The sequence below is a fragment of the Cladophialophora psammophila genome, assembly GCF_000585535.1.
Source record: "Cladophialophora psammophila CBS 110553 chromosome Unknown aczJe-supercont1.10, whole genome shotgun sequence".
NCBI lineage: Eukaryota > Fungi > Ascomycota > Eurotiomycetes > Chaetothyriales > Herpotrichiellaceae > Cladophialophora > Cladophialophora psammophila.
This window is the reverse complement of record NW_006912931.1, coordinates 486,167-508,308: the sequence shown is the minus strand read 5'-3', so window position 1 is coordinate 508,308 and position 22,142 is coordinate 486,167. Positions and strand designations below refer to the sequence as shown.

General features: G+C 51.8%; 9 protein-coding genes across 9 annotated transcripts; 2 read left to right on the top strand and 7 right to left on the bottom strand.

The window, feature by feature from the left end:
* Positions 1 to 51: 51 nt before the first annotated feature.
* Positions 52 to 3,012, bottom strand: A1O5_06905 (uncharacterized protein; the record flags this gene model as incomplete). The annotated part of the gene is made up of 1 exon (XM_007747495.1): positions 52 to 3,012. The coding sequence occupies one exon, from the start codon at positions 3,010 to 3,012 to the stop codon at positions 52 to 54; it is 2,961 nt and encodes a 986-aa protein (XP_007745685.1).
* Positions 3,013 to 4,131: 1,119 nt separating this feature from the next.
* A1O5_06904 (uncharacterized protein) lies at positions 4,132 to 4,564 on the top strand (the record flags this gene model as incomplete). Its single annotated transcript, XM_007747494.1, has 3 exons — positions 4,132 to 4,173; positions 4,228 to 4,314; positions 4,389 to 4,564. Coding segments are annotated over 3 exons (305 nt in total), but the record flags the coding sequence as incomplete, so codon positions are not given.
* Positions 4,565 to 5,520: 956 nt separating this feature from the next.
* On the bottom strand, positions 5,521 to 6,350 carry A1O5_06903 (uncharacterized protein; the record flags this gene model as incomplete). Its single annotated transcript, XM_007747493.1, has 2 exons — positions 5,521 to 6,116; positions 6,200 to 6,350. 2 exons carry the CDS (start codon positions 6,348 to 6,350, stop codon positions 5,521 to 5,523), a joined length of 747 nt encoding a protein of 248 aa, XP_007745683.1.
* A 2,079-nt stretch (positions 6,351 to 8,429) lies between these two features.
* On the top strand, positions 8,430 to 9,159 carry A1O5_06902 (uncharacterized protein; the record flags this gene model as incomplete). The annotated part of the gene is made up of 2 exons (XM_007747492.1): positions 8,430 to 8,887; positions 8,961 to 9,159. 2 exons carry the CDS (start codon positions 8,430 to 8,432, stop codon positions 9,157 to 9,159), a joined length of 657 nt encoding a protein of 218 aa, XP_007745682.1.
* Positions 9,160 to 9,481: 322 nt separating this feature from the next.
* Positions 9,482 to 10,114, bottom strand: A1O5_06901 (uncharacterized protein; the record flags this gene model as incomplete). The annotated part of the gene is made up of 2 exons (XM_007747491.1): positions 9,482 to 9,827; positions 9,990 to 10,114. 2 exons carry the CDS (start codon positions 10,112 to 10,114, stop codon positions 9,482 to 9,484), a joined length of 471 nt encoding a protein of 156 aa, XP_007745681.1.
* Positions 10,115 to 11,848: 1,734 nt separating this feature from the next.
* A1O5_06900 (uncharacterized protein) lies at positions 11,849 to 14,545 on the bottom strand (the record flags this gene model as incomplete). Its single annotated transcript, XM_007747490.1, has 1 exon — positions 11,849 to 14,545. One exon carries the CDS (start codon positions 14,543 to 14,545, stop codon positions 11,849 to 11,851), a length of 2,697 nt encoding a protein of 898 aa, XP_007745680.1.
* Positions 14,546 to 16,350: 1,805 nt separating this feature from the next.
* Positions 16,351 to 16,791, bottom strand: A1O5_06899 (uncharacterized protein; the record flags this gene model as incomplete). Its single annotated transcript, XM_007747489.1, has 1 exon — positions 16,351 to 16,791. One exon carries the CDS (start codon positions 16,789 to 16,791, stop codon positions 16,351 to 16,353), a length of 441 nt encoding a protein of 146 aa, XP_007745679.1.
* A 952-nt stretch (positions 16,792 to 17,743) lies between these two features.
* On the bottom strand, positions 17,744 to 17,980 carry A1O5_06898 (alpha-amylase; the record flags this gene model as incomplete). Its single annotated transcript, XM_007747488.1, has 1 exon — positions 17,744 to 17,980. One exon carries the CDS (start codon positions 17,978 to 17,980, stop codon positions 17,744 to 17,746), a length of 237 nt encoding a protein of 78 aa, XP_007745678.1.
* A 1,805-nt stretch (positions 17,981 to 19,785) lies between these two features.
* A1O5_06897 (uncharacterized protein) lies at positions 19,786 to 21,950 on the bottom strand (the record flags this gene model as incomplete). The annotated part of the gene is made up of 2 exons (XM_007747487.1): positions 19,786 to 21,164; positions 21,221 to 21,950. The coding sequence occupies 2 exons, from the start codon at positions 21,948 to 21,950 to the stop codon at positions 19,786 to 19,788; spliced, it is 2,109 nt and encodes a 702-aa protein (XP_007745677.1).
* Between the last annotated feature and the right edge of the window lie 192 nt (positions 21,951 to 22,142).

The following is a 22,142-nucleotide window of genomic DNA, read 5'->3' as shown; positions in this document are numbered from 1 at the left end:
CTTCTTCTTGAAAGGAACGCTTTCCTTGTGCCATTCACACCGAACGGCAACTCAGTTCCTCGCCTTCACCTTCGGCTGGGTCAATGCCGCAACGATGACCGGCAACACACTGACCATCTCGCCGAGACCTGCATAGGCAGGAGGAATGCGAACTTTGACAAAAGCTCCTGCGGCGAGTAGGATGGCAAACACATTGTATACGGCCGACCAGACGAAGTTGAAGGCAATGCGCCGGAATGCGGCCTTCGACACATCCAGCAAATTGACCACGCCGTCGAGATTGCGAAGAAGGACAACATCCGCTGTGGCACGCGTGACGTCGGATGAAGATTCGATTTGAACTCCAACATCGGCTTGGGCCACCGCGACGGCGTCATTTGTCCCATCTCCACAGAACAATGTGGTCTTTCCAGCGTCCATGAGTTGGCGAACGTACTCCTGCTTCTGTGCCGGAGTTTTTTCTGCAGCGACATTCTCCATAGGAATGTTAAGGTCGGCGGCTACGCCCTCCACCACCCTGCGCCCATCGCCACTCACAATGTGGACAGCAATCTTGCGTCGATGGAGCTCTCGAATGACAACAGTCGCTCCTTCACGAAGCCGAGACTTGAGGCCGAATATTGCCCCAAGGCCGCCGTTGATCGTGACACAGAGCATGGTCAATCCTTGGGCTGCGAAGTCGACAGTCTGATCTGTATCGCTGATCTTGAGCCACTTTGCATTCCCAGCGCGGATGACTACGCCTTTCCATTTTGCTTCAACTCCGCAGCCAGGAATGGATGCTAGTCCCTCCATCTCGACGCCTTGTATTTTCCGTGCATCCAGCGCCTTGGCCACGGCTTCGGACACGGGATGTTTATTGCTCCTGACCATTGTCATGATCAAAGAGAGCATGGTGTTTTTGTCATATTGGTCTGTGGGAAAGATCAACTCTTGTACGACTTCGAGGCTTGGCTCAGTGAGGGTTCCTGTCTTGTCAAAAACCACATCGGTGACCTTGAATCCGCGTTGGATGACGTCTGCGGTTTTGATAATCACACCTCCACGGGCAGCCACCCCTCCAGCGACCACGAGAACCATCGGAACCGCCAACCCCAACGCACAGGGGCAAGAGATGGCCATCACAGCAATGCCATAGCCTATAGCAACTCCGATGGCATCGCCTGCAGATTGCTGTCGGACCTTTAGTGCAACCAGAACCCACACCGTGAAGACAATGAGAGCTGCCGTGCATACAATCGGGACGAAATATCCGGCTACCCTGTCAGCCAAGTCCTGGACGCGGGGTTTGAAGCTCTGCGCTTGTTCCACCAAGTTGGCGATATCAGTAATGGTATTCCTCCCTGGCAGGCGGGATACCCGAGCCGTCAACCTTCCACCGCCGTTGATTGTACCTGACACGACAGAGTTCCCGGCGGTTTTGAAAACGGGTATACTCTCGCCCGTGAGCATTGACTCATCTACTTCACTCGCTCCACCAAGTACATCAGCATCGGTCACGATCCGGGAATGCGGCAGAATTGCGATCCTGTCTCCGTATTGAAGCAATCGGGCATCAATCTCAATAGCCTGGTCTGTGGTCTGGTCGATGAGCATAGCCGTCGATGTTTGCAGGGACCTCAACGACACCGCCTTCACTGCTCGTTTACGAGCCCAGGCCGAAAGGAGCCGACCAAGCAGGATCAACGTGATCAACAGCGTACTTGTCTCGAAGAATGGTTTAGTCTCCAGATCAACGCTTCTGAAGAAGAGACCAGCCGCCATGATAGAATATACATATGCGGCCGTAATGCTGATGACCACAAGCATGTCCATTTCTACAACTCTGTTGTATATCAAGGAAGATATGGCAGGAATGTAGAACTCGGAAACGGCAATCGCTTGAACCATCGTGGCAAGGATCACGGCGACGATCAGAGTGGTATGCTCGGAAACACCGGAAGGACGGCCCCATTCGAGAACAACAACTGGAGTTGTAAGGATAAAGGCTGCGGTGGTCAAAGCAAAGACCCGAATGAGCCTGCGCTTCCCTTCGTCAAGGTAAGAGTTGCTCCGGGCAGGAGCAAGTTGACCGTCAATACCACCGAGCAAGTCCCTGGCACCAATCACGCATGGATCATAGCTGATTTCATATGTTGTCTTGGAAAGCTTCTCGCAGCACTCGACACCATGCGGTAGGTTGTCTCGAAATTTTTTGGCTTCCGCCGCACTCATAATAACGTCGATACCCTGGGTATCGGAGGAGAATGGCGTCAGCTTATATCCAGTGGCCCTCTGGGCGCTGCGGATCACGTTGTCTAGGGTATTGATTTCGGTGTCGAGGCGGAATTCAGCAACTCCACTGATGAAGGTAACCTTGACGTCTTTGATACCGACCGCGGCCTGAAGTGCTCGCGTCAGATTATTCGCGCAACCAGAGCAGTCCATTCCAGTGACGTTGAGAAGAATGTGTGACAGTCCTGCTGCCTTTTCGATGTCCATCGAAGTCTTTTTGGGAGCGGTCGCACTCTCACATTCAACCTTATCAAGGCTCTCACGACCACCACAGCATTTTATCTCGGGTTGTGTTGGTACCAACTCCTCTGGCACCTTTTTGAAACGGCGGCGAGACAAGATAGACCCGTGCTCTTTCATGTTGAGATGATGGCTATGGGAAGTGCTGAACGCGGAGACGCTACTGGCGGGAGGCGGGGTGCGGCAGGACTCAATTCGCCTAGCTGAAGACAGAATGCTTCGACAAATACACTGAGCTGACTCAAGGTATGTGGCATATTTCTCCATGGCTGCTTTAAGGTGGACGGTGCAAGGCTCATCAAGATGGGTGCCGTCGTCGCCATGAGCATGCTCGTGAGCTGCGCTGATGTGGACGTGTTTGCTCGTCTCGGGCTCTTCGGCATGACCATGGTGGCGGCGGCCACGAGCATGGTCGCAGCTCTCATGGCGAGTGGTCTTTTCGTCGGGCTCGACGCTGTCTGTCACGCTGGAACACTCCTGCTGATTGGCGCACGCCATGGAGCACTCGATGGCGGCGGCAGTCTTGATGCAATTTTCTTCGAATCTTCATCAGCAAAACTTCAGAGTGGGATACTGGATCATTTACCATTGCATCTATCGTCCTCACTACACTGATTTATGACGTCTCCGTCAACTCTCGATACTGCTGCTGCCGAGCTTGTCGAAGTACAACAAGAAGCGCCGTGAGCCGATGTCGGAAGCCTCGCCCCTGGAATCCCGCAGCAATCATTGGGGCCATCGGTAGGTTTGGCTGCGCAGGTGGAGGTCATGTTGGTCCGCTCGCAAGCTGTCGGGTTCTCCTTTTCGGTTCTGGAATTGGGCAATGGGAAACAACAAGGTTGGTGTTGATGGTGCTGGATGGGGTGATGTTACAACCGAAGGCCTTATCACGGCTTCTCGGAGACGGTGAGTTGGCATGGACAATCTGTACTTGCGCTACGGATCTAGACCCGACTGGGCAATTTCAACCGCAACCGCGTCTGGCACTTGGCACTGCGCTCGAAAATTGCACCACTGCTGCTGGCCAAACGGCTTATAGTCGACGAGAACGAGTGTTGCACAATCTACCGAATGATGACACCGATGGCCAGAAGATGCACGGGGACAAGAGCAAGCGATGCTCTAAGCCGCCCGGACGCACTGTTCTTCGCCGAACAGACATGACTGATACGCGGCAAATCCGAAGGGCCAAGGCAACAAATGACAACTGTTAATTAATTCTGTCCTTCGCCGGGCAAGCACGGACAATCACCGGCAAGTTTTGCGAGCCTAGAAACTCACGAGCCTGCGGCCTAGGAACAAGCTGCGACTCGATGTCAATTATTTGTTTCACCTGCACGATCCGCGATCCTTGCTTCTGAGAGACCTGCAAATTTCTTCTGAGCAGCTGCTGCATTTTCTCTTGCCACCTCTAGCTTCTGTCGGTCGCATGTCCTCAGGATTGCTCGTTTCGCCGGTACGCAGGATGGCTCTCTGCGTCCGTCCAGCCGACCAAGCCCGTCTTGCCGCTTGGCCTTGATATCCTCTTCGTTTTGGTGGAATTGATCGTGGTCAAGCCCACAGCTTTAATCAATTCTCCTGCTCGACCAGCTTACCATACCACATCTTGCGGTCCTCAGCGTCCATTCCCTTGCACTCGTTGCCGATGCCTTCCACCTGGTATCTCTTCCTTTCCTAGCTGTCTCATGGATCTCTTCCTTCCCCGCTTATCAGTTCAACGGCATTTTGTCATTGCTGGTGGGCCTCGAGGCTATCCGAGTCGCAACAACACGCGAGCCCTCTCGTATTTGCACATACGGGGTATGTTCTTCCGCTCGGTGTCTCCAAGATTGTGACAAAACCAAGACACCGTGTTTTAGTAATAACTCGCTGAGACACTCGATGCGCTGATCAACGGAGTATTTCCCATCGCTCTCTACATGCCGATCCTCCTCGAGGCTATCCAACGCTTCGCAGAACCTCAAGAGCCTCCAACCCGATAGTGATTCTTGTGGTTGGCTGCCATGGCCTCGCTTCGAATTTCCTCGGCATAGTCCTCTTACACTGGCATGAGAAACCTGAGCTGTACGGCTTACCAGATCAGCAACGGACAAAATATACAAGAGCTATCACAACACGCACGTGAATGCAGACGGGCTCCGACCTTCACACAGATGTCGGTCCACCCCACGGCTTTGTGCCCGGATGTCATTGCAAGCTAGTCAATCACACGCACTCCCTAGGAATAGCAGGCATGGCACCGAAATCCAACCACTCGTCACGACCCCATCGATTCCGTCTCCGTCTGAAGACTGGTCTGAACCTGTGATCTACCTATACATATGCAAAGCGACGGCAGCAAAGGAAATGGCAAGAAATGAGGACCTGAACACGACAGGAGTATTCTTGCACGCTCTCGGTGACGCTGTGGGCAAGCTCGGTGTCATCGCTTCGGCTCTGTTCGTCTGACTGACCGATTTCCCCGAAGCTTGCAGGCCGACCTAGCTGTCGCCGTTATCAACACGGCCATCATTCCGCATTCGGCGGTCCCACTGGCCGTGGCGGGCCGCCTGCATCACCATGGAAGCTGATCCTCAGGACGTCAACACCGATGAGATCAATCAGGATATCATCACCCTCCGAACGCGTTGCAGATTGTCACGAGGTGCACGTCTCCCGATTGAGCGACTCGAAAGTGATCGTGATCGTTCACATCGAAGTTGGCTACGGGGTCGTCAAGGACAACCATGTGCAGTATCTGCAGCCTGCATCGATAATTCGACATTGTCTTTCTACTCATGGCATTCACAGCCTCACCATTCAACCAGCGAGTGCCTCATCACATATTGAAGAAATGGTTTCTGGTCACAAATAGACTGCTAAAATATTGGCATGATGAGAGCGAATGACTGGCAGCCCTCTTAACTAGAGGCTGACACGGAAGGAACGTAGGCATCTATGTAAGGCTAGACTAAGTGTGACTCATACGCCGTCGTCTCTGTTCAGATGAGATCGATCTTGGTCGTATCAATGTCGGCTGTACCTGCTTTGCTCGTAGCCATGCTGGTTGCTCGCGTCGTGCGGATTGTGTCCTTGCAGGCTGTGTCCAGATGGTCTATCGCCATAGTGATCGTTCTCATACTGTCTGTTGTATCCGTGTTGCTCATAGCCGTGCCCGCCAGCACCTGGACCGTAACTGTGCTCGCGGGCCTCGAAGCCATGGGAGCGGTCGAAGCCCTCGCGTCCGTAGTAAGGGCCCGGTTGACCGCCGCTGCCACCACTATGGCCTTTCTGTCCGCCGTAGTAAACGGTATTGGTCTGCTGCAGTGGTGGAGGGCCACCAAAGTCGTCCCTGTGCTCGTCGTAATGTCCGCCTGAGTAGAGATGTTCGCTTCCACCTCGGAAGCCGGGACCGTGGGAAGAGGAGAAGGAGGGACCCATACGTTCGTCTCCAGCTACATGTCCTTGGCGATTGCTTCCGTACGGGTGGTTGCCGCCCATTTCTCCGTGTCTGGCATTTTGCGCGTCGTAGTAGTACGGTCCCGTGGGATTGCCGGAGGAGTACGGCATGCGTTGGTGAGGATCCGGGCCAGGGCCGCCTCCCACAAGGCCGGGAAAGGCCCCTGTGGCATTCATTCATGTGTCAACATGGCTATCCCGCAGTGTGTTGGGGGGGGTTTTTTCCTCTTTGTTTTTGTGGGCGTACCGTAAGGTCGTGGATTCTGTCCGTCTCCCTCATGCTTCTGCCCGCTTACTGCATCCGTGATTTTGTGCATAATACTAGAGCTACCAGAAGAGAGGCCCTGGCCCTGTCTTCCTCCAGCCAGTTGTCCTGCCACTTTGAACAAGTTATCCATCGGGGGTGTCGAGTACTGATGGCTGGTTCTATGCGAGTTGCAAAGGTCAAGGGAGAACCAAATAAGCCAGGCTATCGGTTGATCGAGCTATGAGGGCAGCAATCAGGGGGATTGGAAGAAGAGCAGCAACAGCAGTCAGAATCCGCAGCCAATGGCAAGAAGGGTTCAAAGTGTAAGAAGCCTCAGGAGGTATTCGTAATATGCCATGACAACCAGCCCTCTGGCTCCCGAGCTAAGAAGGTCACCTCGACGCTCTAGTCTGAAAATGGGAAGATGACTCTCCTTCCCTCCCATGGAAGCGCCCCCATGGAGGTTTCGGATCCTTTAGCCGACGGATTTGACCCGGAAAAGAAACAAATATCAGAATGATTCTGTGGAGACGCGAAACGTAGTGCGAAGGAGTTCTTACCTTTGGTCATTCTTCGCCATTGACTCTATATAAAACAAGAACAAGCAAGCTGTGTGTTTCTAATTCTCTGTGTGCTCGCTACAATGAACCCAGCTGGCAGGCCAGGAGGAGTCGGTCACATTAACCGAGTGTTTGCGGCAAAGCCTTATCTATGAAAGTGTCTATCTAAGAGTAGAGAAGAGAGCTAGGAAGACTCGGACTCGACTAACTAAAGCAAGAGAGGGACGCCAAAGTGCCTCCGGGCTAGTTCTGGAATGGACTAGGGGGTGACATTCATGTGGCAGACTCATAAAACACTCGCGAATCTACTTTCCACGTTCGCCTCTCCGCCCCAGCTCCAGAAGCTCCTGCTATCCATATACATTGCGTCTCTAAATCTGTAGAAATTCCGCAGCTCATGCTTTAGATCTGCTCTTCCAGTGCTCGTTGGAAACGAACAAGAGACTAAGGATCAAGCCAAGCCCGGCTAATCCAACCGCAAACCAAAGAGCATCACGGTAGTTGTGAAGCATGTCGGACCTGGTCAATTTGCCATGGTTGATATTGGTTTCGACGGTACCGGCGAGGCCGAGGCCCAGCGATATGCGATAGTTGACTACGGTCATGACTATGCTTGCACCCATACCCTGTACACAGAGTTCCGACTAAGAATGTCTGTCGCGGAACAGAGAATGCATCGGCAGGGTAGACGTCTCCTATCTTTTCGGAGGGCTCGTTGCGCTCACCATCTGGTTAATGGCTTACGTATCAGCGAAAAACGAAACTCCGGCATTTATTGTTCTCAAGTACCCCTTACCTTCGCTCAGTGTTGCTGTCTGGGATGGCGTATCTGCCTCCAGCTGCGTGGCCTGCTATGTTTCTGGTAAGGATATCATGCTGCGTAGTTTGCCTGTAGATGGAAAGGGCGATGAAGAGAAGAGAATGTGCGCGGTAGGGAAGCTAACATTGCTATGCATGATCTGAGTCTTTTATATTCTCCCATATTCCATGTCACAGGCATAACACCACAAGCGAAGCGATCTTGAAAGCTGCCGTGGCATGTAAGATGTGACATCCAGCGGCGCTCGGGGCGCGCAAAATCGTTCACTTCATGTAATGCAACACAACCCTAGTGATGGCGTATGACAAATTGTATCTTCGTCCAAGTTGAGCGCGCACTGTAGAAGTGGACATTTACGCAGCGCATGGGTGGACTTCCCTGTCACGCGCGGCTTAGATATGTACCAAGTATCCACTCGGTATACTGCGCGGCAGGTGGGTCTTGTGGACCTGTTCGGAACTGTACCTTCTATGCCGAGTAATGACAGCCACAATAGCGTTTCTCCCAACTCAACATTCGTCTTCCATTGTTCATACTAAGCCTCGTGCGACGTGATGATTAAGAATCCATTTATCGCAAAAGTCGTAACCACAGAAGAGTCGAGGGGAGATGGGGGACCGCAACAGGCCCAAGCACCCTCAGGAGATATAAAAAGTATGAACTGCTCTGGGTGGAAGACGGGGCCTTTCTTCTGTTCGACATCTGAGCTTCTTGGCAGTGTTTGGCAAAGCCCGTCTTCACTTCAGCTTCAGTTAAAAGCATTAGGCAAAAATGGGAGCCCCTTCTGTTGCATTCATTCTCGGTTTCGGCCCTGGAATCGGAGCCTCTGTCGCCAGGAAATTCGCCAGCAATGGATATAAGGTGGCGGTTGCGTCGAGGAGCGGCAGCAACTCCAACACGGCCGAGGGGCTTCCTCTCTCTCAAGGCAGATTTCTCCAAGCCGGACTCGATCCCATCACTATTCGCCGCCGTCAAGGACGAGTTCCGTGCCTCTTCCAGCGTCGTCGTCTACAATGCCGCAGGTCGTACGCTGCCACCTGTCAAGGAGTCCGTGCTCTCGACTCCGGCCGAGACAGTCGTGTCAGACTTGATCGTCAACACTATCAGCCCCTACGTGGCCGCGCAGCAGGCTGTCAGCGGATGGGCATCGCTGCCGAATGAGGCTAAGAAGACGTTCATATACACGGGCAACATCCTGAACGTGTGCGCTGTGCCCTCGCCGATGATGATGACTCTGGGCATGGGCAAGTCCGCTTCGGCGTACTGGATCGGGCTTGCCGACAACCTGTATTCCACCCAGGGCTTTCGGTGAGTGCTCCGAGACGAAAAGATTGATTCTTTGCACTCTTTCAGTTTCTGACATTTGTGTCGTGCTCTGAAGATCCTTCTGCGCCGATGAGCGCTACGAGGACGGGGCCCTCAAGGGAATGGCTATCGACGGGGACGCCCATGCAGACTTCTATGCACAGCTGGCGGCCCACGAGGGGAATGTGCCGTGGCATGCCACATTTGTGGAGGACGAGGGTTATGTCGGCTTCAAGCTCCGAGTTGAAAGACGTCCTTCAAGGCATTCCACATGATAAGTGGATTTTATGTCGCCATTTAACAAATACTAGCTCGGCCACGTTATCTCTTTCCCTAAAATATCGTTCGAAAATCCGTATGAAATGGCAACTCTAACTCGAGTCGATCGATTGGTTCGATTTCTCATGGTAATAACCACCTGTACACCTGACATATCGGAGTTGCAGACAAGTTGATACCGAGATGAGTTTGTCAGCGAGAGGTCGAGGGAGTCTTGGAATATGACCGCATCGAGGAGCCCAAATTACTCCATGAGTCATTCCTTCATAACTCTCACGATTATCCCCCTAAATGAGAAACACTAGTTCTCCCTGACTTCTAAAACAAGTAGCGAGATCGCGTGTCGCGCTCACGCCCGCGGATTGTTCTGGCCGCTCGCCGCGATAATAAGGAGTGAACAAGCCATTTCAGTATGTTGTTTGCTCTGTTTGAGGCGTCAACTAAACTGGCTTCGTGTTGTGCAAGTGGAGTAACCAACGTATCTTTGATCGGCCCAGCGCGGCCGACAAGCTCCACAACATCAAGGGCTCCCGCCCTCTTGCATCCTTGTTTCCATGCGTCGAGCGCGGCAATTTCGCTGATCTGAAGCAGCACCCAGTTGCGGCAACCGGAAATAGCCTCGAGATCGATTGAAGGTCCAGATGGGTCGGTACCTTTTAGAAGGCTGTGGTGGTAGTCATAGAGAATAGGTTTCTCCTGTAGTGATGTGCTGACAATTATGTCGTCGAATATCACGAGGGCTGCGAAAGGATGCCTGCTCAGCACTGGGAGCCTGGATATATTGGGAAGGCAGCGTCCACGGGGACGTGCAGAGGCGACTCATAACAATGTCGAAGCTTGACCAAGACCCTGCTGCGTCAATGAGATTAGCACTGTCCAGAACACGATGAAAGGGTTAGGGTTATACTTCTCAAAGCTCGATACGGAGATCTCGAACCGCTGGGACTGCATGACGCCTGCTAGGATCCTTACGGCCTCACTTAGATGATCTCGGGTGGCTTGCTGCCCATCGGGGGCCTGCAGCGATTGTCTGAGTGTTTCAAAAGCGTCCCTCGTCTGCTTGAGCAGTCTTTCCCAAGCTACGTGGCAGTTGGTCGTTCCCAGAGCGAGAGAGAAGAAATAGGAGCTCTGACACAGGGCAGTCTGTCGCACGACCAGGCTCGTCATCATGATGTCCAGGATCCAGGATCTGCCCCCTTCCGTGAGAGATGGGCGGTGGAAAGGGAATAGAAACGGAAGGAGATTTTCGAGGTAGAACATGAAGAGGCAAGCGTCAGGCCATCCAGAGGCTGTGGTTTCGCGCTCACCTGTGTAATCAAGGGCGACATTCACATTGCCTGGGTACGCTGATCGGGAGCATCGGCGATCCGCTCCGCTGAGTGGTCTCCTGTTGTCTGGCTCCGCCATCCGTCCATTCTGGCTTATCCTGGCCGTAGCAGCACGTGATATGGAGCGCAGCACATGCGTCGCAGATGGGGTGCTCTTCGTCGCAATTTTTTTTTCCGTCGAAGTCGGCAAGTCCAGCAACCGCTGAGGCTCCTCATTATGTCGCTATGACAAGGAGATAAGTAGAGAGAGCCAAGTCATGGTTTAGAAATGTCTACAAAGGCTGGCAGCAAATCTGCTATGTGTAATACACACGAAAGGAGTGCTTTGGGGTGGAGCAAGTTCAGAAGGCGAATCGTGAAATTCCACTTCCGCGTACAGGTTTCTACAGAAATTCGGTGCTTCGTAGTTCGTTGACGTCAAAAGACGCGGCGCTCTTGCACGTCGCCGCCCTAACGCAAGAGGATGTGAAGAACGAAAGACTGCTGGGTTTTGCAAACCCATTCAATTTCAATAGCTGGCTGCGCGTCTTCTGCCAACTAGACCCGAGCAAGCCATGACTTTCAGATGATCCTGCTCAAGAATACGATTTGAGCGGAGTTGAAGCTGATACTACTAGGGAAGTTGAATTGCTGAAGCGTTTCGGGCAGGCAGGCTGGGCGAGCTTCAATAGTGTGTGGAGAAATTGTCTCGAAAGCCTTGCCTGACATTGCTCTTAGATAGACATCTATTCTCTAGGCAGTTCTTGACGAGCAACAGCATTGTCCATCCTTGCCATTTGCGACCTAGACGTTGGGCATTGGTGTCATATCTGAGCAATGTCAGAGTGAGAATATTTAACCTCGAACACAGGCTCGCCTGGCCTTCAAGTCCAGTTTGGCCCCTTTCCTTATTTCTCCTTCCACGACCGCTTTTCTAACCCATTCTATATAGGTATGATATGGAAGCCAAGCCACATGTGGGAAGTTTTTGGCCACCCATTCCTTGGTTTCGTCACTGAAGATGCCTTGATAGTCTTGGAGGCGGATCTCCTGCGAAGTTGTGGTGAGATACACGCTGGACATGGGGGAGACGGGGGGTTCTGAAAACACTTACCTCGAAGGAAAAACACTGGTTACCTTCCGATTGGCTTGCGGCAAGACACATATATATTTCGCAACGGTCAAGGCTCCAGGGATTCTTATGAAGGAAAACATGCTCCGGGCCGTGGTAAAAGCGATCTCTAAGCGGGCTCATTTGGTAAGATATGAGGCCGAGCGGAAGGTCTCCTTGGGAGAGATTTGGAAGCGTGATTTTCTGAAAATCGAAGGTCATCTGACCTGACGGGAGCCTGTCTGAATACTTAGTAGATGCGCAATACTATCTGTTGGAAATGAACTTACCGAACGGAGGTAGCGGCCTGTCATGAGTTACGGATGAGCCTGGAGAGCTTGAGCTTCTTCCTTCGTCCTTTTTCGCCCCAACCGAACCAAGAGCGAATCCACCTGTAGGAGAGCCAAATTTGAATTCACCTGTAGTGGTGCCCTGTCTGCCTGTAGTAGAGCTGAATCCACTGAAGGATGGTGCCGTTGTCTTAGAAGGGAATGATTCCTCTGCCGCCGATGTGGTGGCCGGCGATCCAAAGCCCCCGAAGATAGCCATAGACCCGTATAATTTGTCGTTTGCAACAGTCACAGATGGTACCTTAAAGGGTAATGGAGATTGAGAAACCTTCTGCTTAGGCAAGGGGCTGGTCTGGGCTGGTGAGCGGTTCTCGACATCAGTGATTGGAGTCCCCGACGTATTGGTGCCTGATTTCTGGTTTGATGGTGACTCATTTTTAGGCGCAGTGGCAGAGCTGGTTAATGGTTGTCGCTGCGGTGTTTGGGAATGAACCATTGAGGTTGCATTTCTAGAAACCGGGGTCGCATCGACGCTAGCAGGCTTTGAAGACAGGGATTCAGGTCGGTCGTTCCCTGTGGAACTACTCGGTGGTGGTTCTGAGACCGGTCCTGGGGGTGCTCCTCGTGCTCCTTCAAACTCAAGCCCAAATTCTCGGCTTGCGTGCCTTCGAAAGTTCTTCAACGCCTCCTCGAGTGTTCTCAGGCGCGCCTCAAGGTTTCTGCGTTCAGAAATGATTTCTGGAGTTTCGCCCCCGAGCAACTGTAGCTTATCGTCTTTCATCTCTGCCACAGTCTCTGGGGAGAACATTTCCTCAAGTTTCGACAGCAGGCAGGACTCAACCCCGAGCACGACCACGTTATCGACAAAGGTCTCAAGAGCAACGCTATAGTATGCCCTTGAGAGCTGAAGAGCTGTCAAGCGAGGATCCTCATTAGAGCCGGTGGCTTGAACTATGCCGGGAAAGGAGGATGGTTTATCGCTTGTTGCAACACTGACATCACCCCATGTTCCATTTTGGCTCCGTACATTCTCCAAACTCACCTGTAGTCGATCCCTCATCGAGTATAGAAAGGAACCAGTGTGTGGCGTGAACAGCTCGAGAACCTTGTTGTCCAATTCGTCTCGATGGTTTTGAATGGCATCTTGAAAGACTTCGCGGAGTATCAACTCTCCACCGCGTCCGGTCGAAGGGCAGATAGAATCCATGACCTTGCGGAGGAATACTTGAACAGCACGACATATGGCGACAGTATACTTGGAGGCGAATGTCGGCCAATTTTGGGACTGCTCTTTAAATAGTTCCCCAACCAAACGTGGGTTGAAGAGCAGCGGTAACTCCGGGCCACGATAGCCTTCCATGAGCTTTCCGACTTTGACGAGAGCATCGGCCATGGCTATGCGCTGGGGCTCATCAGAGGACGTTGGTTGGGAAGATGTAACATCTGCAACTTCAAATACGTGACCCCGCGTGAGCATTGTATGTTCGAATTCATCAGTAAGAGCCATCGTTTTTGCTCTCAGTCTTTTGGCAGAATCACAATCGCCAAAGAAGGAGTCGGAGTAGTCGCCATTCAAGGCAGCTTGGACGAGCTGCACATATCGTCTGCTAATTCGGATAAGATATTGCCTCCGTTCGTGATGGGTCGTTCGATGAGGCCCTAGTTCGTGAAGAGATAATTTCGCTAAGGCGATCTTCCCTTCTAGAGACTTGATAAGCTCGGGTAAGACGTGCAAAACATGTTGCTCTAGGTATTCGCATAAAGCGGACCGCAGTGATTTTGTTCCAAGTCTTTTTTTGTCGAAGCTGTCCCACGGATCCCGGGAAAATAAGTCTGACTCAATCCTATCTCTATCGGCGCCCCTTTGGCGCTCATCATCTGTCAGGCACCTCATGATTTGCCAGTCACGTTTGTAGTTGAACACGGGGTTTTGGTTCCGTGCAAGTTCTAGGATCTTGGAAGTCATTCCAGCTTTTTCTGGGCGTTGGAGGGTATCTGGCTTGGTGATAACCCCGATGCAACGCTCGCCCTTGGGATCGAACTCTTGGGATAAAGTCAGGAGCCCTTGGCCATTAATCGGGTTTTCGGCGGAGACGATTACCATGATCAAGCTCTCTTTCTGCTCGAAATAGTGTTTGATAAGGTCCTCTACTTCGGCTACGTCGTCCCGATTCTCAGCAGAATGTATGAGGCCTGGCAGGTCCACCAAAGTGAGATTGGGTAACGGCCGACCGCGAAGTTTCAAATGCAACACATCCCGGCTGATGCCCTCAGTCCCACTAACTCCCATCGCTTCCTCGGCCTCTCGCAAGATGACTGGGATCGCATCGAGGCTTGTAACTGCCCTCCGGAATGATGCAGTGCGAGCTTGTTGGTCTTTGGAGGAACTTGGTCCAGGACTGATAGATGCCTCTCCTGTTACAGTCTCATCGGAGGAATACCGAAGGGCAATCTCTGTGGCAAATCTTGTACAGATGGTGCTGTCGACTGGGAATGGAATTCCGGATAATGCTCCCAGTACGGACGATTTCCCGCTACTGGTGTCGCCACACACGACGATCTGAGGAAGGTTGGCGAGGCCATTTTGGCGGAATTTGTCGATGTCATTGAGGAGCTCCAGCCGGTCCCGCGACTGGAACAGAGGGATGGAACTTCGGCTGATGTCGATAGCCATGATTGTCGGCCGTCACGGTTGAAGCATGTCAGAGTAAGAGTGACACCGTGACTACGAGGTAAAGAGGAGTTAATGAGTACCTCGTAGTCGAAATGACCCAACTTTTGTTGCTGCGGCAGACTTATTACCGTGCGCGCTTACTCGTACACCTGCCGGTTGCAAGTCAGGAGGTCGCATGGATGCGACTTTGTGGCGCTTGGGGCTTGTTTCATCTGCGTTACTGGAGGCGCCTGCCCTGGGCGGGTTGACACTGAGATAGCAGTACCTCATACAGTACCCCGTACTCTTATGCAAGCAGAACAGGGGCTATTGTCGGCGATGCCAGCAAGGAGAACCGAGTACGAGTTACGGAGTACCAGGTACTGCCACGATGCTCAGCCCTTGCACACGGGAGGCGGGTGCAACCGTGTTTCACTAGCACCTAATTAATCGTAGTCAGCTACTGTACCTGCCAAACCTGCTTAGGTAGTCACGAACGAAAAACCTAATACCGTCCGTCTTCCCATTATGGTTAGCCGCTCGCCGCTTTGCTCACCCTGGGCCCATATACTATTCCTAATTTATCCTAGAGCGCTCCCTAAGTGCTCTCAGAGTTCTGACTAAGCCTCTTTTGTCTTTCTTCTTCTTTATTCACAACACTAAATTTTGTTGACTTTAGACGATGGGACCTATTTGAGATGCTAGGGAATCCTAACCCGGTGTTACACATTCGGCGAAACATCGGACCAACGGACGACCGATACCTCAGGGAGTAATCAGGCCACCAGCCAAGAAGGGATGCGACTCAGGGAGCGCATCCTTATTACTAGCACACTCCCTGCATGAGAGGCACATTCTCTTTTTCTCATACTTAGAGTCGTGTACAGTATAAACCATATACTACCTCGTATAGGGGCATCTTACATATACACTTATCGCTAGACTCTGCCTACTTGCCAAGGAATCCCTAACAGTTTGTTCTCCGGAGTTAATTTACTGATCAAAGCTTTGGCCATATTCAGCTGTTGTGACAAGTCGAGATTCTCTAGACCAAACCTGACCCTTTCCAGCTAAGAACGAAGACTCCACGACTACTGTCTATATCCAGGCGAGAGACGGCACCGCCCCTACCCCTCGGATTAATGCTTCTCCCAGTACTCTCGAGCGATCTTCGAAAAGTGGTCTGATGAGCGATGCAGGAAAACAGGACCAGTCCAGAAAATCTGCACAGCAAATGCATCCTCCTCTGAGACGCTACCTCGTGTTAGTAATGGGGCCTAAAATTAGCGCAGCGAAGAGATTTGGTAGACCTCCCCTTAATCCAGGGTCCGTCTGCTCCCAAATAGGGGAAGCGAAATTACCACTTTTTGTCGACTTCCAAGAGTGACATCGAGGACATGGGTACTTGCAACTTGTCGTCTTCCTTGACGATGATTATTTTGTTTATATGTAATTGAAAGCTTTGCGCGTGTCAATAATGAGGTCCTAGTATCCCGTTCATAAAGTTCTCCAGCGCCAGATATGCTAAAATCTTTCATCTATCTCGGTGCATTATTGTGGTGGAGACAGATACCGGCACATACAGGCGGCGGGGTCGAAAATGATGTTACTGTCACTACTGCTTTGACGTCGATTCATTATTTCTGCCCATGCAACGACCTATCTGTGACATCAGACTCCGGGCAGAGTCATGTTACATCTAGCAGTACCACAACTATTTGGGAAGACTCTGCCAGCGAATCACTCGGTAGAGGAGAATGGACGAGTAGCATCTCCAGCTCTTCAGTCGCCTATGAAACGACTTCATTAAAGTCAAGCCCGTCACTTCATTCATGGTCGGCTCCGGCTTCTGCCTCTTCGCAGCGGAAAACATGGTCAGGTTCCACAACCACCTCAACTGTGACTGGAGCTTGGTCATCGTCAAGGATCACAAGTAGCAGCCCTTCAACTTGGGTTACAAGGAGCAGTAGCAGTGCCAGGACATCTTCCTCAAGCTCGGCTGTTAGTCCTTCAACATCGACAATCAGATCAACCACCAGCAGGTCTACCACTAGCAGACCTGCCACCAGTACTTCCATCACTACCTCCACCAGCTTATCTACTAGCACATCTACCAGCACATCTACCAGCACATCTACCAGCACATCTACCAGCAGCACATTGTCCACTACCACGACGACGACGACGACGACGACGACGACGACGACAACAACAACATCAACAATACCTCCTCCGTAAGTAGCTTGGTCGCTGGGGACCAGTACCATCTCCGGTCCACAATTGAGTCTCTTACTAACGAATATTCGCAGAGTACCTACATGCACAGCGCCCGGGGGTGGCCTTGGTGCTGGCGGCTGCACAAACAACTGTCATTGCGATGCGAACATCAACGGTCAAGGAGTGTGCGATGATGCAACGAATTGCGCCAACAGTTGTGCGAGCGATGCAGATTGCGCACTTGGTCAAGTATGCATCGAAGCGGCAGCTTGTCCTGGTGGCAGCTCTTGTGCAGATTACGTAGCCTGTCTCGGCCTGCCTCCGCCTACCTGTTCAGCCCCCGGAGGAGGTCTCGGAGCAGGCGGCTGTCCAAGTGACTGTCATTGTGATGCCGACATCAATGGTCAAGGAGTGTGCGATGATGCGACGAATTGCGGCAATACTTGTTCGAGTGACGCAGACTGCGAATCTGGACAAGTGTGCCTCGAAGCGGCAGCTTGTCCTGGTGGCAGCTCTTGTGCAGATTATACAGCTTGTTTGAGACTCCCTTTTCCAGCTCCACCCGCATGTACAGCTCCCGGAGGAGGCCTTGGCGCAGGCGGCTGCCCAAGCAGTTGCCAATGCGATGCGGACGTCAATGGGCAAGGGGTCTGCGACGATGCAACGAATTGCGGCAATGCTTGTTTGAGCGATGTAGACTGCGAAGCTGGACAAGTGTGTATCGAGGCGGAAGCTTGTCCTGGTGGCAGCACTTGTGCAGATTATACAGCTTGTTTGAGCTTACCTGCTAAGATGCTGTTTGTCAGGGATACACCGTTCTACAGCTCTCACGTGCCGTTTCGGATGGGGGTCATGAAAGATCGAGAAGAAAAGCACGCAGAGGGCACCAGAAAATTAAGGCCGGTTAGATCTGATACTCCGTAAAGCGGTGTTTGGCATGGGAATACCCTCAATCTATAGTAATTTCTAATGCGAATACCCGTTGAATCACGAGAGCAGATTTTACTGGATCTTGGCATAGATATCCGAGTCGCAATCTAGCATATCAACCTGGTCTCTCCCCTCTACCTCTTTGTTGATCCAGACACTGACACTTGTACCCAAGCACATAAACTCTTCAAAACTTTCGTCGTCGATCTGAACTGCGTCTTGTTGCCAACCAAGTAAATCTGTCCAAATTTCGCCCGCATGCTCCTCGCCCACGGCCATCCTCTTTGTTTTAGGTTCAGCATTGGACATGATGTATGCTAGGCTAAATCTCCTGTCCCCGGTACCTCTGCACACGAAGCCAAGCAAGCTTGGGTCGTCTCCTCAATAGTCTTCTTAGTCTCCGAATATAAAGAGTTTTCTTACCAGAATGAGACGAGGTAGTTTCTCATTACAAGATAGCGGTTCCGTATACTTTCCCTGCATACCATAGAGGTCGCCGTAGAATACGCAGAGATATCTCTCTCTCCTGAGCAGGATCAAAGAGTAAGCTAGAGGCTTAAAGCAGCCCTCCATGAGGGTTTTCACCGTCTATCTAGGTTGCGTGTCGTAGTTTATGACCACCGTTAATGGTAAGGGATAGGAATTCTAGCATGCGATTGTTGGAAATTCCTGGAAACCGCCATGCTTGTTGAGTTATGACATCATACGTTCAACATTTCATCATTGAAATGCAGCGTGACTCGGCCACGCGTTGTTATCGTTGTCTGTTCATGTAATGAAGACCTGGGGCGGACCTCATCGATGACGGGTAAAATATCGCGCTTGAGCTTTTTACAAGTCGTATTGTAACAAGGCAAAGTGGCCGTGCTGTGCTGTGCAGGGCTGGTACCCAGTAGAGTGGTAGCAGGGGGGAGAAGTTGTCTAGTCACATTCAAACCAAAATGGGCTGGCAGAGGGAGTGTGACAGTGTACAGTGCCGGCAGAGTGCCATTCATTACAGTTTGAGCAGAGTATCACGAATTCCATGGCTTTTTGGCGCCGTCTACCTAATTCCTGAGTGTTTTTATCAGTTCTGTCCAGTCCTCAATGCCGCCGCTGTGCTAGGCGTTCGTTGCCCTAGCCACTGCCTCTCTGGGTGGTGTTGGTGGTGGTGTTGTCTTGTCAGTGCCAACCAGAAACGCGTTCTCGATTCCCGACCTGCTGGACAGGCCTCTGTGCGTTGTTGCACGTGCACGCCGAACCCTGAAGTGCTCCGTTACGGTATATTCCTCATCTTCAACGTAAGGAGCAAATCGCCTTTTTTTGTGACATGGGATTGATTGTCAAAGTCTGCAAACGCTGCATGGACAGCGAGATTGGAAGACGATATTTGTCTACATTAGTTCGGCGGCAAGATGGCCAACCAAAAGTTTACCCAGTAGGCGGTGTGGAATTATTGGGCACCGTCACAGGGAGCAATGGGTCACTGCATGGTGGTAGCGCTGATTGCTCGCAGTTTAAGGAGGCCTTAGGCGTCTCGGTGCCCTGGACCTCCATTCTGCTTAATCAGCTTCTTGCTCTCAGTACGACGTACGAGTCAACCGCGCACCCCGTCGCACCGCCAGGCCTAAGGTTACAAGGAAATTTAGGCAGCAGCGTAGGGGCAGAGAATCTGCCAGGTTCCCTGACGCCGTCTAACATACCCGGTAGATGCCTAGCCGATCGTTAGGGGCCAGATTAGGCCCCCAGTATATTTACTCAGGGCGGGCTCATTAATGCTCAGTAAAGGCTCAGTTACAGCTCAGGTTAAAGCGGCCTTCGCTGAGCGACCCGAGATACCTCGTACTGGTACGGAGCACTGGGTACTGGAGATTGCCTGCCTTTGGAGGTCGCTTCAATGTTCACAGTGGCCGAGTGATCCCGGCGATTCTCGCACAGGCCCCAATGCGATCTTCGGGGTGTCTGGTAGATTGGCTGCAACGTTAACTGCCAGCCTCTATCTGAATCATTTCTTCTTAGCGAGTCTGGTAAAGACCACACATAGCTGTTCTGGTGCGGCTAATATCATGCAGATGCGGTTTAGTGGCCACCCAGGAGATTGATTTCGCAGGCTCGGTGGTCACAATCCCAACCCTCTAGCTCCCTTCGTCCATCGGTACAGCGACAACACTCTGCGGCGTACGAGACTTTCTTCTGCATTGGTAATCCTCGCACTTCTGACACTGTAGAGCGTTGAACGCAGGACTTTGCGGAATCTCTTCTGTCAAACTGTCAGTTGGATCCGCCTGGCCCACGGATATTCGATGCTCACCCACCTGGAACTCGGTGCTCAAGGTGACCACACAGACTTCGTGGGCTCTAATGATTGTCTCACAGGCTTTTTCAACCGATTCGTTCGGCCCGAGCTGAGGCATGCGATCGGCAAACAATAAGAGAATGAAGCTTCCATGAAGAAGATAGATGCCAAACAAATACGGCATGAAGGTCAGTTCAGGGTCACATCTGAGAATTTGAGAGACAGCTTCTGAAGCCGCAATAGCATGCGATGCACACTTCATGAATGGCACTGATGTGATCCACCCATCCTCGTTCTCCAGCATGGACACCGCGTCCCATTTACCGTACAACAGGACATGAAGAACATGCAAGATGAACGTGCTATACGAAGTGACGAGTTGTGCCAGTGCGCGGCTTTTGGGTCGCCGTCCTGCCGGGGTTCCCACAGCTTGGTTCAAAGGACTTTCTTGGAATCCAGAATTCGGTGTGAGGAACTCGCTTGCCGGAATAGCGCCGTCCAGCTCTTCGGTTTCGTATCGGCTTTCGAGGTCGCTGATGCTCTGAGCGCAGTTCGCAAATAGCTCTTCCACCATGGAGATGGAATTCTGGTCATCAAGTGTTCCAAACCGAGGGTGGTACCGACGATGGTGAATATGAATGACGTCTCCCATAATAGCCATCAAGGGTAGGAAATATTCGAAGAAGCTGGTTCCCGTCACTGACGTAGGGGGTCCATGGGATCGTCGAGTGCGAAGTTCGGTAGGAACTGTTTCGAAGTTCTCCCATATGTCGTCGGGCAAGGGAATGTACACATCGCATTCGTCGTCCGAGATGTTGGGAATACCGTTGAATGCCAGTGCCAGGTGTCTATCCAGACAGAATAGAAGCCAAAACACACGGCGTCGTTCTTCTTGAGCTTCTAATGCAGCATAGCACTGGCCATCGATGTTGCTTCCTTGACAGATATGTGATGATGTCGGACATCCTGAGCCGTATTTGCCTTCGCTGGCGTCTACTCGGTTCAAGCCCAGAGCCTGCGCTAGTCTAACGGCTTTGCTCCACCATGGGTAGCAGTCTGTTTTGAAATCTCCCCCCGAGATTACAATACACATTAGGATAAAGGTCAGGACATCATCGATTAAAGAGGGCGGCGGGTCTGTTTGTCGCTCTTCTGCAGACTTGGCTTCCCTGGTCGGTTTGCTGTAGCAGAAAGAGCTCTGCTGTACAAGACGTCCTCCTGCTCTTTGAAGTCAGCTGGCGAAAAGGGTTCTTGTTCCTTGTCGAAACACTCACCAGGACTTCGTTGCCAATGATCACGATCTCTGTCATGAATGAGCGAGGTAGACAGTTTGCGCAACGCCTCACAAACTCGGGATCTTTCTCCTGGAAGCAATAGCAGAGGAATGTCTGCTGTTTGTGCACTAACCCAAAGCATTGTTGTCAGCAATGCTGGAGTGGTTTCTCGAGGTTTAGTTGGATGCAAGAGAGATCTCTTCCTCAACACATGAGTCAACACGTAAGGGGAGGCAGATCTGAAAAGAGAGCTCCCTGCTTGAGCAAAATAAAATTCTAGCAAATCACAAGCATCTTCAGGGCTGATCAGGTTATTGAGCAAAGGCCGTATGGATTCCAGGCATAAGAATGATCGAACAGCTGAAGGCCCTGCTTGTGCATGTCGTCCAGATTGGGCCTCTACAGCAAAGTTGTTGGTCAACTGCGCAGTGCTGAAAGACTCGGGTCGAGGCCTAGGCGGAGGAAGCTGAGAGCCAACTGGCCCGGATGGTTCAGGGATATCCTGTCCAGCATGTTCGGATTGGTGGGGAAAGTTGTAGGAAGAAATGTTATGGCCCAGATTGGGTCTGATTGAAGCTCCGTGCTGGTTAAAGGTATCGGTGAATTGGGCATCACTGCTTGATCTGCCCTCGAGGATATGCAGGTCGGAGGCTCGAAGCTCCTTTCTCGCCAATCCTCTTTCTGTTTCGGCGGGACAGGGAATGTCCTCAACAGTCGTCTCAGGGGACATAGTGGCTAGATGGGATAGTTCTGCCCTGCCATTTCCCAGTGCTTGGCCCGCATTCTGACTTTTCGGCTTGCGACCGCGTCTCCTAAGATCACGATCATAATGACATGAATAGCGATATTCTGTTGGGTTGAGGAGCTGAATTTAGCACTGGCCACGCCGTAGTTTCTGTGCATTTCCCCAGAAAAGACAGTG